The 12,158-nt window shown below is 44.0% G+C and overlaps 1 protein-coding gene across 7 annotated transcripts in view; it reads right to left on the bottom strand.

Moving 5' to 3' along the window:
- The window catches only part of LOC132379074 (sorbitol dehydrogenase-like), a 95,601-nt gene that overhangs the window by 46,424 nt on the left and 37,019 nt on the right, over positions 1 to 12,158 (bottom strand). For all 7 annotated transcript variants that reach the window (XR_009507287.1, XM_059946611.1, XM_059946607.1 and 4 more), the window contains 3 exons: positions 7,786 to 7,857; positions 6,513 to 6,546; positions 5,292 to 5,456 (listed from right to left, as the gene is read on the bottom strand). Coding sequence is in view for 6 of the 7 variants with exons in the window: in XM_059946611.1 (XP_059802594.1) it covers positions 5,292 to 5,456; positions 6,513 to 6,546; positions 7,786 to 7,857 (271 nt within the window). In the remaining variant the exon portion in view is untranslated. The remainder of the gene's footprint in view (positions 1 to 5,291; positions 5,457 to 6,512; positions 6,547 to 7,785; positions 7,858 to 12,158) is intronic.

Genomic DNA, 12,158 nt, shown 5'->3' with positions numbered 1-12,158 from the left:
AAAGGTGAGGGGAGTAATGGAATAGAAGTATTATATATGAATGCATGAAGTACAAGAGATAAAGTGGATGAGCTTGAGGCTCAGTTGGAAATTGGCAAGTATGATGTTGCAGGAAAAACAGAGTCATGTTTCAAGAGGACCAGGGCTGAGAAATGAATATTAAAGGGTATACATCCTATCGACAGGACAGATAGGTGGGCAGAGGGGGTGGGGTTGCTCTGTTGGTGAGGAATGAAATTCAGTCCCTTGCATGGGGGGGTCATAGAATCAGGAGATGTAGAGTCAGTATAGATAGAACTGAGAAATAGTAAGGGCAAAAAGACCCTCATGGAAGTTATCTACAGGCCCCCAAACAGTAGCCTGGATATAGGGTGCAAGTTGAATCAAGAGTTAAAATTAGCATGTCGCAAAGGTAATGCTACGGTTGTAATGGGGGATTTCAACATGCAGGTAGACTGGGAAAATCAGGTTGGTACTGGACTCCAAGAAAGGGAGTTTGTGGAGTGCCTCCGAGATGGATTCTTAAAGCAGATTGTACTGGAGCCTACCAGGGATAAGGCAATTCTGGATTTAGTGTTATGTAATGAACCGGATTTGATAAGGGAACTCAAGGTAAAGGAGCCATTAGGAGGTAGTAACCATAATATGGTAAGTTTTAATCTACAATTTGAGAGGGAGAAGGGAAAATCGGAATTGTCAGTATTACAGCTTAACAAAGGGGACTATGGAGCCATGAGGGAGGAGCTGGCCAAAGTTGACTGGAAGGATACCCTAGCAGGGATGACAGTGGAACAACAATGGCAGGTATTTCTGGGAATAATACCGAAGGTGCAGGATCAGTTCATACCAAAGAGGAAGAAAGATTCTAAGGGGAGTAAGGGGTAACCGTGGCTGACAAGGGAAGTCAAGGACAGCATAAAAATAAAAAAGAAGTATAACATAGCAAAGCTGCGCAGGAAGCCAGAGGACTGGGAAACTTTTAAAGAGCAACAGAAGATAACTGAAAAGGCAATACGGGGAGAAAAGATGAGCTATGAAGGTAAGCTGGCCAAGAATATAAAGGAGGATAGTAAAAGCTTCTTTAGGTATGTGAAGAGGAAAAAAATTAGTTAAGACCAAAGTTGGTCCGTTGAAGACAGAACGGGTGAATTTATTATGGGGAACAAGGAAATGGCAGATGAGTTGAACAGGTACTTTGGATCTGTCTTCATTAGGGAAGACACAAACAATCTCCCAGATGTAACAGTGGCCAGAGGACCTAGGGTAACAGAGGAACTGAAGGAAATTCACATTAGGCAGAAAATGGTGTTGGGTAGACTGATGGGACTGAAGGCTAATAAATCCCCAGGGCCTGATGGTCTGCATCCCAGGGTACTTAAGGAGGTGACTCTGGAAATCGTGGAAGCGTTGATAATCATTTTCCAATGTTCTTTAGATTCAGGATCAGTTCCTGTGGATTGGAGGGTAGCTAATGTTATCTCACTTTTTAAGAAAGGAGGGAGAGAGAAAACAGGGAATTATAGACCAGTTAGTCTGACATCAGTGATGGGGAAGATGCTGGAGTCAATTATAAAAGTTGAAATAGCAGCAGATTTGGATAGCAGAAACAGGATCAGTCCGAGTCAGCATGGATTTACGAAGGGGAAATCATGCTTGAATAATCTTCTGGAATTTTTTGAGGATGTAACTATAAAAATGGACAAGGGAGAGCCAATGGATGTAGTGTACCTGGACTTTCAGAAAGCCTTTGATAAGGTCCCACATAGGAGATTAATGGGCAAAATTAGAGCACATGGTATTGGAGGTAGGGTACTGACATGGATAGAAAATTGGTTGGCAGACAGGAAGCAAAGAATGGGGATTAACAGGTCCCTTTCAGAATGGCAGGCAGATACTAGTGGGGTACCACAAGGCTCGGTGCCGGGACCACAGCTATTTACAAAATCCATTGTGGTCATAGGGAATATGTACAAACTCTTTACAGGTATCGGTGGGATTTGAACCCCAGTTGATGATCGCTGGTACTGTAAAGTGATTACAGTAATCACTATACTACTGCGCAGCACTGTGTTCTCAGAAATTGATCATGTTAGTAGTGTGTATTTTCTACTAATTATAATGTTGGTACTGCTGTTTGGTATAGGCAAGATTTCCAAAAAGCCTATTCTTCAAAATTGTAAATATTAGCAACATTCTTGGACCTAACAATAAACATTAGCTTTATTTGTCATATATGCATCAAAGCACTGAAACATACAGTGTCATGCATTCCTTGCATCAAAACACTGAAACATACAGTTTATGTTCTTTAGAAGTGTTCATGCCTGAAAGCCATAGGACTACCACCCCTATCTTCTGTAAGGGGTTTCTTCTTTTATGTTACTGCTAAGGCTACTAAAATAGCATCTTTGTTATGTTAACTGGTGAGAGAGTGCTTTCTCTCGCAGCTTGTTTGGATTATAATTACTGATAATGAGAATTGTATTCATTTGTTAACCAATTGGGATAGATGTTATTCTTTCTTGTGGATCTGTAAACTAGTGTTGCGTGGGCTTTTGAGGAGAAGGCGAGAGGGGGTTGGGGAGAGAAGACGCGATGTTGTAAGCTGGGTGACGGAACGGACCCCGAGTGGGGGTCTGAGGCCCAGGGTCTTCGGCAAGGAGAGGAGATGAGGACAGATTCATGTGGAGCGTCTGGTCGACCACCGTTGTTGGTCCCAGGCGGCGCGTCGAGGAGGTCTGAGGGGATCGAATGGTGGCCAGAAGACTTTTTTAATTGAGCTCCAACAGTTGTGCACGAAGTGGTTGGACTTTGATAAGTTTGGCGCCTTTTACTTTTCTTTTTATATTGTATCTCTATTAAGTACATAGTTCCAGTAAGATCTATAAAGTGTAATCATTTAAATCGCATATGGTGTACTGTCTGTTATTTGGCTTGGTGGGGACATCACACAGCATCATCACAAGCTGATTGCCCAATTTGGCGGGGCCGAAGGCTGCTCCCCCTAGACGAAAGTGAGCTGAGCGAGCCTGAGGCGACCCAGGGGGGGACACTTCTTTAAGAATCAATTGAGTTTTTGATGCTTACATAGTACTTCCTGAACTTCTTCGGGTTAGATCTGTGTTCCCTGAACCAAGCTGTTTTCCGTATGCAGATTTAAACCTATCTATTTTGCAATGTCACCTACGCTCAATGGACAATTAATTAGATACATCTATACACCTGCTCATTAATGCAAGTCAGTTAATCATGTGGTAGCAACTCATGTGGATGGGCTACAGCAGCAGAAGGCCACAATTAGGAGGCACCTAATAAAGTGGCCACTGAGTGTATCTCATATAAAGCTAACCTTCTTGGTATAGGGGATTCATTGGTTAGGGGAACTGACAGGAGATTCTGTGGACAAGAATGAGATTCCCATATGGTATGTTGCCTCCCAAGAGCTAGGGTCAGAGATGCCTTGGATCAAGTACACAGCATTTTTATGGGGGGTGTCGGGTGAGAAGCCATAGGTCATGGAACGCTTTGGTACCAATGACGCAGGCAAGAAGAATGACAAGGTCTTGCAAAGTGAGTTCAGGGAGTTAGGTACTAAATTAAAAGACAGGATCTCCAGGGTGGTGATCTCGGTGTTGCTACTCATGCAACCTGCTAGTGAGGCAAGAAAGCAATTTAACAAGTAGCTAAGTTGATGGTGCAGGAGGAGAGTTTCAGATTTTTGGATCATTGATCTCTTCCAGGGCAGGTGGAACCTACACAAATGGGACAGTTTGCACTTAAACTGGAGGAAGATCAGTTTAGCCTGGACCCACATATTGATGCAGCTACACAGAAGGCATGCCAGTGACTATACTTCATTAGGAGTTTGAAGAATTTGGTATGTCACTATAGACACTCACAAATTTCTATTGATGTGCCATGGATAGCATTCTGACTGTCTACATCACCATCTGGTAGATGGTGGGGTGGAGCCACTACTGCACAGGATCAGAGTAAGCTGAAGAGAGTTGTAAACTTAGTCAGCTCCATCATGGGCACTAGCCTTCGTAATATTCAGAATATTTTCAAGGAGCGATGCCTCAGAAAGATGGCGTCCATTATTAAGGACCCCCATCACCCAGGTCATGCCTTTTTCTGAAGAAGGAGTTACAGAGGCCTGAAAACACCTACTCGATTCAGAAACAGCTTCTTTCCCTCTGCCATCAGATTTCTGAATAGACATTCAACACATTAACTCTACCTTATTACTTTTTTTAATTTCTATTTTTGCACTACTTATTGACTTTAACTTTATATATTTATTTATTTATTTATTTATTTTTGACTGTAATTCATCATTTTTTTCCTATTATTATGTAATGCATTGTACTGCTGCTTCAAAGAAATTTCATGACATATGCCAGTGATATTAAATCAGATTTTGATTCTGATTCCCTGTGGGAATGTGCCACCTTGCAAAACAGGTATAGGCAGTTAAGATCAAGTGAGGCATTTGAGAAGTACAGGAAATGTAAGAGAACACTTAAGAAAGAAATCAGGAGAGCTAAAGGAGGACAGGATGTTGCTCTGGCAAACAAGGTGAAGGAGAATCCCAAAGGCTTCTATAGCTATATTGAGAGCAAAAGGATACCAAAGGATAAAATAGGTCCCTTTGAAGATCAGCGTGTCAAATATACATAAAGCTAAAAGAGATGGGGTAATCATAATTTTTTAGCATATGTATTTACTAAGGAGAGAGATGGAGAGTCTATGCAGGCCTTTTTTCCCTTCAGGATGGGTGAGACTAGAACTAGAGGCCATTGGTTTAGGATGAAAGGTGAAAAATTTAAGGGGAATCTGAAGGGAACTTCTTCACTCAGAGGATGGTGAGAGTGTGGAATGATCTTGCAGCTGAAGTGATGGATGTAGGTGAGTTAAGAGAAGTCTGGGCAAGGATACAGAGCAGAGGGGTATGGAGGGCAATGGTCCAGGCACAGATAGATGGAAATAGGCCAAAGACCAGATCAAAATGGACTAGGTGGACCAAAGGTTTTCTTTCTATGCTGTAGTGCTCAATGACTCTGTACACAATTTCCTTTCTTAAAAGGGGCCATAGATTCTGCTTTCACCATTTCTTCAGACAGTATATACCATGTCTTAACCGCTGCTTGAAAAAAGTTTCAATCTATGCATCTTTTTGTTATTGATGGTCCTGCCTGTTGAAAATCCCACAAAATGTTGAACCTCCTTTAGATGTTACCTCCCCCCTCGCACCAGTTTCATTGAAAGCTGTAGAATACTTCACAGCTAACCTGCTTTGAGATGTTCAACTTCAGAGCCGACTTTGACAACAGTGCCTGAATATTCGTGACCTAGAATCATTGGCTTGTTGATGTCAAAGCATAAAATTCTTCCATATTCCCAGAATTTCATGTCCGAACCACAGAATCCAACAGAATTAATCTTTAGCAGAACCTCTGAAAGTAAGATATAACCACAGATGAAATAATGAAATGTTTTCTGATTCTGAGCATCTCTTGGTCTCAGGTTTCTACTTCAGCTGTACATTATCGCAGGCTTAACTCTCAACAGGGTGCTTAACTTGTTTTTTCTGCAAATCCAGTAATGACTTCATACTTATAGAACATAGAACATTATAGCACAGTACAAACCCTTCAGCGCACGATGTTGTGCCTATCTTTTAACCTATTCCAAAATTAATCAAACCCTTCCCTTCCATGTAGCCCTCCAATTTAATTTCGTCTATGAGTCTATCTAAGAGTCTCTTAAATGTCTTTAATGTATCCACTTTTAGCATCACCCCTGGCAGAGTGTTCCATGCAACCACAACTCTCTGTGTAAAAAGTCTACCTTTGACAACCTCCCATTACTTTCTGCCAAACAGGTAAAAGTTACACCCTCTTGTATCAACCATTTCTGCCTTCAAAAATAATCTCTGGTTATCCACCCAACCTATGCTTCTTGAGATCTTGTACGCTTCTATCAAGTCACCTCTCATCCTCCTTTGCTCTAAAGCCTTATCTTCGCTCAACCTGTCTTCAGAGACATGCCTTCTATTCCAGTTAGCAGCTGCACCCTCTTTAAATGTTCCACATTCTTCCTATAATGAGGTGACCAGAACTGAACACAATAATCCAAGTGTGGTCCAACCAGTTTTATAAAGCTGTAACCTTGCCTTGCAGCTCTTGAATTCCGTCCACTGGTGAATGAAAGGCAGTATACCATGCACCTTCTAAACAACCCTATCAACTCAGTAAGTCTCTACACTTACAGAGAAATTGTATGTTAACTGGCAACTGAGATGGGTTGCTATACATCTCAATTCCTCATCATAGATTGCAATGTGTTGTGGGGTTTTATATCTAAAGTACAAGTATTCAACTAAAATATACTGTAAGAATTGCTTTCAACCATACTTTCTTTTCTTTAAAACATGTTTAAAATACATCCTCCCATCTGAAAATACTTAATTGGTATATAGCAATGAAAATGGATAATGTTAAACAACTTACCATTAGATGCAGGTTCTGTAACTGGTCGATTCTCCTGTGGAGAAATAATGAGATCTTCATTAATCAAGGTTTAATCTTTTACAGATGTGACAAAGAGCAGATATAGTGTGGTGGAACTTGTTTCTGGGGTAGTAAACAAGCCCGGCTGCAGTTCTTGGCCAACACACACAAATTGCTAGAGGAACTCAGCAGGTCAGGTTTCTTCTATAGAGGGAATGAATAAACAGTCAATGTTTTGAACTAGAAAGGAAGGGGACAGAGGAGAGCAGGTTGTTGGGTGGCATGAGCAGATTGTCCATCACCTCCTCTTTCCCTTTCTCCCATAGTCCACTGTCCTCGCCTATCAGGTTCCTTTTTCTTTAGCTCTTTAGTTCTTCCACCTATCACTTCCCAGCTTCTTACTTCACTCCCCCTCCCCCACCCTCAACTGGTCTCATTTATCACCCGCTGGCTTATACTCCTCCTCTCCCCTGACATTCTTATTCAGGCCTCGGCCCACTTCCTTTCTGATCCTGATTAAAGGGTCTTGGCCCGAAACATTGACTGTTTATTCTTCTCTATAGATGCTGCTCAACCCGAGTTCCTCTTGCATTTTGTGTGTGTTCCTTCAGGTTTCCAACATCTGCACAATCTCTTGTGTCTCATTCAATGTATGGTCTTATTGACATCCATGGAAATGACAAACAAACAGGACTAGTAATGACCAAGCATGGTTCATACTCAATAATAACCCAGAGTACAAGATATATAAAATAATTCAGAAACAAGGGTAGAAATAGTAGAAACAATTATACAAAACTCACCTGTCTCAGTTCCAACCTACTACTTGATCTCCCAAATATCTGCATCATTTCAGCTTTCCAACCTACTCATTTGGGAGTATGTCATGTCCCAATTTATTGCATTTACAGAATGGAAGCAACACATAGGGCCCAAAAGGTTGTGATGTCAATATCTCACTTCATCCTATCAGCATGCCCTTTTACTCTTCACATCTTTTTGAAAATTTTTATTTGTAGGTACTGGTGATCTCTAATAAGAACAAGAAAAAATGTTGCAGATATTCAGGAAATCAGGCAGCCTCTATGGAGAGAGAATATTTTAGCATTGCAAGTTGGTCTTGTGTGAAACCTTGAGCAACACACCCACTCACAATGCTGGAGGAACTCAGCAAATCAGGCAGCATCTCTGGAGGGGAATAAACAGTCGGTGATTCGGGCCAAGACCTTTAATCAGAAAATCCAATGTAGTGAATAAAACAGAAAAATGTTACCAGTCTTAAATCTCTAGGCCCGTGGAGCACAGCCGACAGATTCTCTCGAGGTGACATCTCCATCTTTACAGTCTGAAATGAAGCATAGTTAACAGTCTCACATAATACATCCATTTCAAAATAGGTCAAAAAACAATTTTTTAGCTGTTCTATCAATATTATTAAGTATAGTATTTAAAGTCTCTGCTGTTCTAGTTACTAGAACAAGCTGTCTTATTGTCAGATACACAAAGACATGTACACATGATAAATTAGCTGCAGCGTCAGCATGGAACCACAGCCCTTCCCTGTCTGAGTCCAGAGCAGCACTCAGCCTACAAAGCTTTCCCTAAGGGGAAAAGGGCCGCAGTTGTCTTGGGTGAAAAATGGGGGGCAGAAACCCGGGCTAGGTTGAGGAGAAGCCCCAACATGATGACAGGGACCTTAGCCAGGACTAAGATGGAGAAGAAGTGAGTGGAGAGGAGGAGGAGCAGAATGGGGTTTTCTGATGATTGGATGGAGGAGGTTCGACGAAAATTTGAGAGCCATATGCAGGCCTTTAGCCAGTTCCTGACTGAACAGGTCTTTCCTCATTCCCCAATCCCAGATATTGAGCTGTTCAGGGTCCCCCACCAACCCTGAGTCCTGGAAGAAGAGCAAGCAGGAACCAGAGCCCACCTCATAGGAGAAGAGCAGCCTACTGTGAACAGTTGTGGGTAGACAAGGGGGGGAGAGGAGGTGTGGGGGAGTGGAGGAGAGGGGAGAAGAGGAGGAAGAGAAGGGGGTGACTACTTATCAGACCCTTCTGCTCCTTTTCCGGGATCACCTCCTCAGCCACCTGGATGGAAAAATGATCAGTCGAGCCCTGGAACAAGGGCCAGGAGAACAAATCTTGTGCCTCGTCGTCTAGCTTCTACTCCAGGCTCTGGATCTATGAGTCCTAGGACCCTGGCGAGGAACTAGGGTCATCTTGGGAGAATAGCAGGTGGGAATCGAAATACACTTTGTGGGAGTGGAGAGTGGCTACAGGGATCAGTTAAGCTTACCACAATGCTACCAGACCGCCTTTCCTCCAATAGTACAAAGACTCACCAGTTGGTAGGTTAATTGGTCATTGATTAGACCATGAGAACAAAAGACAAGAGCAGAATTAGGCCATTTGGCCCATTGAGTCTATGCCACCATTTCATCAAGGCTAATTCTTCTTTCCCCTCCTCAGCCCCATTCCCTGGCCTTCTCCCTGTAACGCTTGATACCGTGCCTAATCAAGAACCTATGAATCTTTGCCTTAAATACACCCAATAATCTGACCTCCACAGCTGCCTATGGTAATAAATTCCACAAATTCACCACCATTCAAATGTATGGCAGATACGGTTTAATATGGATAAATGTGAGGTTATGCACTTTGGTGGCAAGAACAGGAAGGCAGATTACTATCCAAATGGAGTCAAGTTAGGAAAAGGGGAAGTACAACGAGAGCTAGGTGTTCTTGTACATCAGTCAATGAAAGTAAGCATGCAGGTACAGCAGACAGTGAAGAAAGCTAATGGCATGCTGGCTTTTATAACAGAATTGAGTATAGGAGTAAAGAGGTCCTTCTGCAGCTGAACAGGGCCCTGGTGAGACCCCACCTGCAGTTTTAGTCTCCAAATTTGAGGAAGGACATTCTTCCTATTGTTATGAATGTACCACAGCTCTGAGGGGCCGAAGGGGCGGGAGCAGACCCCTCCTTCCGGAGAATCACAAGATCACTATTAATTCGGGTCTCGGACCCAGGAAATGAGAGACAATGCAACGGTTTTGACCATTGTTCTTAGAGACACCTGTGTGAATTGCATGTCCCTGCTACCTGACAGCTACCAGGGACATGGACACCCTCGGGCAATGTGGGGGTGGGGATTGCATCTCCCTACTTTGATGGACATCTACAACTCTGCAAGTCAAGATAAAAGGGGACTGCAGGAGGCGGTACCCCAGCGACGCACCAGAAGGACACACCATCGCTCAGCGCTCCCGTGCTAGCAGGAAGCCATTCAAAGCCACGTGCGTTCCGTTCACCTTTGCCTGGGGAGTGGGTGGCTGATAACAATGAAAAGGACTTTGAACTAACAACGGGGAACCAACGCTCCCCTGATTCAACGGAGTTGCTTCATAAAGACCCGGGCAAGTTTTCCTTTTCTCACCAATCTCTCTCAAACACGTGAAACCCAGCGATTCCCAAAAGTCTGAAGCCTGCAGACCTCTGAGTGACTTTTATATTTCCAACGGACAATATATTATCCCCTAGACAACAGTAGAGCTTATTTCTTAATGATGATTATTACTAAACCTGTGCTTTAGATTGAGTATTGACAACGTATATTATCTGAATGTTTGTATTAACCTTACTTTTGTGCCCCCTTTATAAATAAAAACGTTTGAAAATAGTGCCATCAGACTTCATCAGACCTCTCTATCTTTGCTGGTAAGTTATCCAGTTACGGGATACGTAACAACTTGGGGTTTCTCGTCTCGGGATTTGACACCAAATTGGGAGGCCAGTGAATCGGGCTTGTAAGTCCAAACTTGAATCTGATTACGCGGGTAGACATACGAGAAACCAGCAAAGATGGACGTGGGTGAATTTATGGAAAACTCGACTGTGTTTTGCTAGAGGCGGCCACAAAATCAGACTTGTTAAATTTGGTGAAGGGGTTGAACCTCGCAGAAGTGAGGTCGTCCATGAAAAAGCGGGAGGTGCGAAGGGCCATAACTCAGTATTACATTGGGAAGAATGTGTTTGAAGCTGAGGTATTGGAAGATATCCCTGAAAAGGTACCATCAAGTGGGGCGGCTCAGTTAGAGGTGGAGAAATTAAGGTTGGAACATGAAATTAAGTTAAAAGAGCTGGAAGCAGCTGAGAGAGAGAAAGAAAGGGAGCAGGCGTTCCACCTAAAGGAGCTAGAGGTGAAAAAGGAGCAGGACCAAGCTGAGAGGCAAAGACAGCATGAAATTCAGCTAAAAGAGCTAGAAGCAGCCGAGAAAGAGAAGGAACGAGCGGAAAAGCAAAGAGAGTATGAGGAGAAAGAGAAACAGAAGAAACATGACTTGGAGATGGAGAAGATAAGGAATGAGCGAAGAGATCAAGGGTTAGACCGAGAGGAGCGGTTTAATGTTAGGAGGGAGTTGAGATTGGTACCTCCGTTCGAGGAGACAGATGTTGATAGTTATTTCTTGCTTTTTGAAAAGGTGGCAGTAAATCAGAAGTGGCCAAAAGAGCAGTGGGTGGCGTTGTTACAAAGTGTGTTAAAGGGGAAGGCCCAACCAGCATATGCGGCGTTGTCCCTGGAGGAGGGAGAAGCAGAGAATTATGATGAGGTAAAGGAGGCCATTCTCCGGACTTACGAATTGGTACCTGAGGCGTATAGACAAAAGTTTAGAAATTTAAGGAAAGGGTGGAATCAAACGTATACCAAGCTAGCCCATGAGAAGGGGGGGGGGGTGGCTCTTGGACCGTTGGTGCACCGCGGAAAGGGTGGACGAGGATTATGGGCGTCTCAGGGAGTTACGTTTGATTGAGGAATTTAAAGGTTGCGTTCCGGAGGACATCCAGATGTATTTGAATGAGAAGCCGAATAAGTCCATCTCAGAATTTGCCAGGTTCGCAGATGAATATGCCCTAACCCACAAGACAAAGAATAAAAGTTCCCAGAGAGACCGTGGGAACGATCGAGGAAGTCCGCCGAGTGAGGCAGAGGTCCCGCCGGGAGCTAGTGGTAAGGTTGATGGGGAAAGGCAAGACAGCCAGAGATTTCCGGGCTTGACCTGTTTTAATTGTGGAAGGGGAGGACATATTGCATCTCGGCGCTTTGCTCCGAGAAAGGAGCCAGAAAAAGGGAAAGCAGCGGTCCCTATCGGGCGTGCAGTGGTAGTCAGAGAATCGGCAAGAGGGTGCTGGCTAAGCAGAGTGCGCGAGGGGTCTGAGATTTATCTGCCACACGGCACCGTGTCGTTGAGGGAGGGGGATCCACCCATTCCCGTACGGATTTGGAGAGACACGGGGGCGGAGCTATCATTGATTAGCCGAAAAGTGTTAAAATTCGGACCTCAGGCGGGAGAGGTAGCCCTGAGAGGAACAGGAAAATGGACCGGGGTGGTGCCTTTGCATCGGGACCAGTGGAACTGGGGGTCCTGCCGGAGTTGCCGGGGGAAGGCGTGGACATCCTTCTGGGGAACGACCTAGCGAGTGGGAAGATGTGGGGTGCAGCCGTGAAGCTGACAACCCAGCCTGCGAGGGTTGAGGCCACTCCCTCAGATCCTAAGATCTATACTGCATGCGCGGTCACTCGCAGCCTGTCGAGAGCGGCAGCTGAGAACGGGCGCAGTTTAAAATTGGCCAGTTTTGATTTGGC

The sequence above is a fragment of the Hypanus sabinus genome, chromosome 21, assembly GCF_030144855.1.
Source record: "Hypanus sabinus isolate sHypSab1 chromosome 21, sHypSab1.hap1, whole genome shotgun sequence".
Taxonomy (NCBI): domain Eukaryota; kingdom Metazoa; phylum Chordata; class Chondrichthyes; order Myliobatiformes; family Dasyatidae; genus Hypanus; species Hypanus sabinus.
The sequence above is the reverse complement of the archived record's forward strand: the minus strand, read 5'-3'. Positions and strand labels throughout refer to the sequence as shown.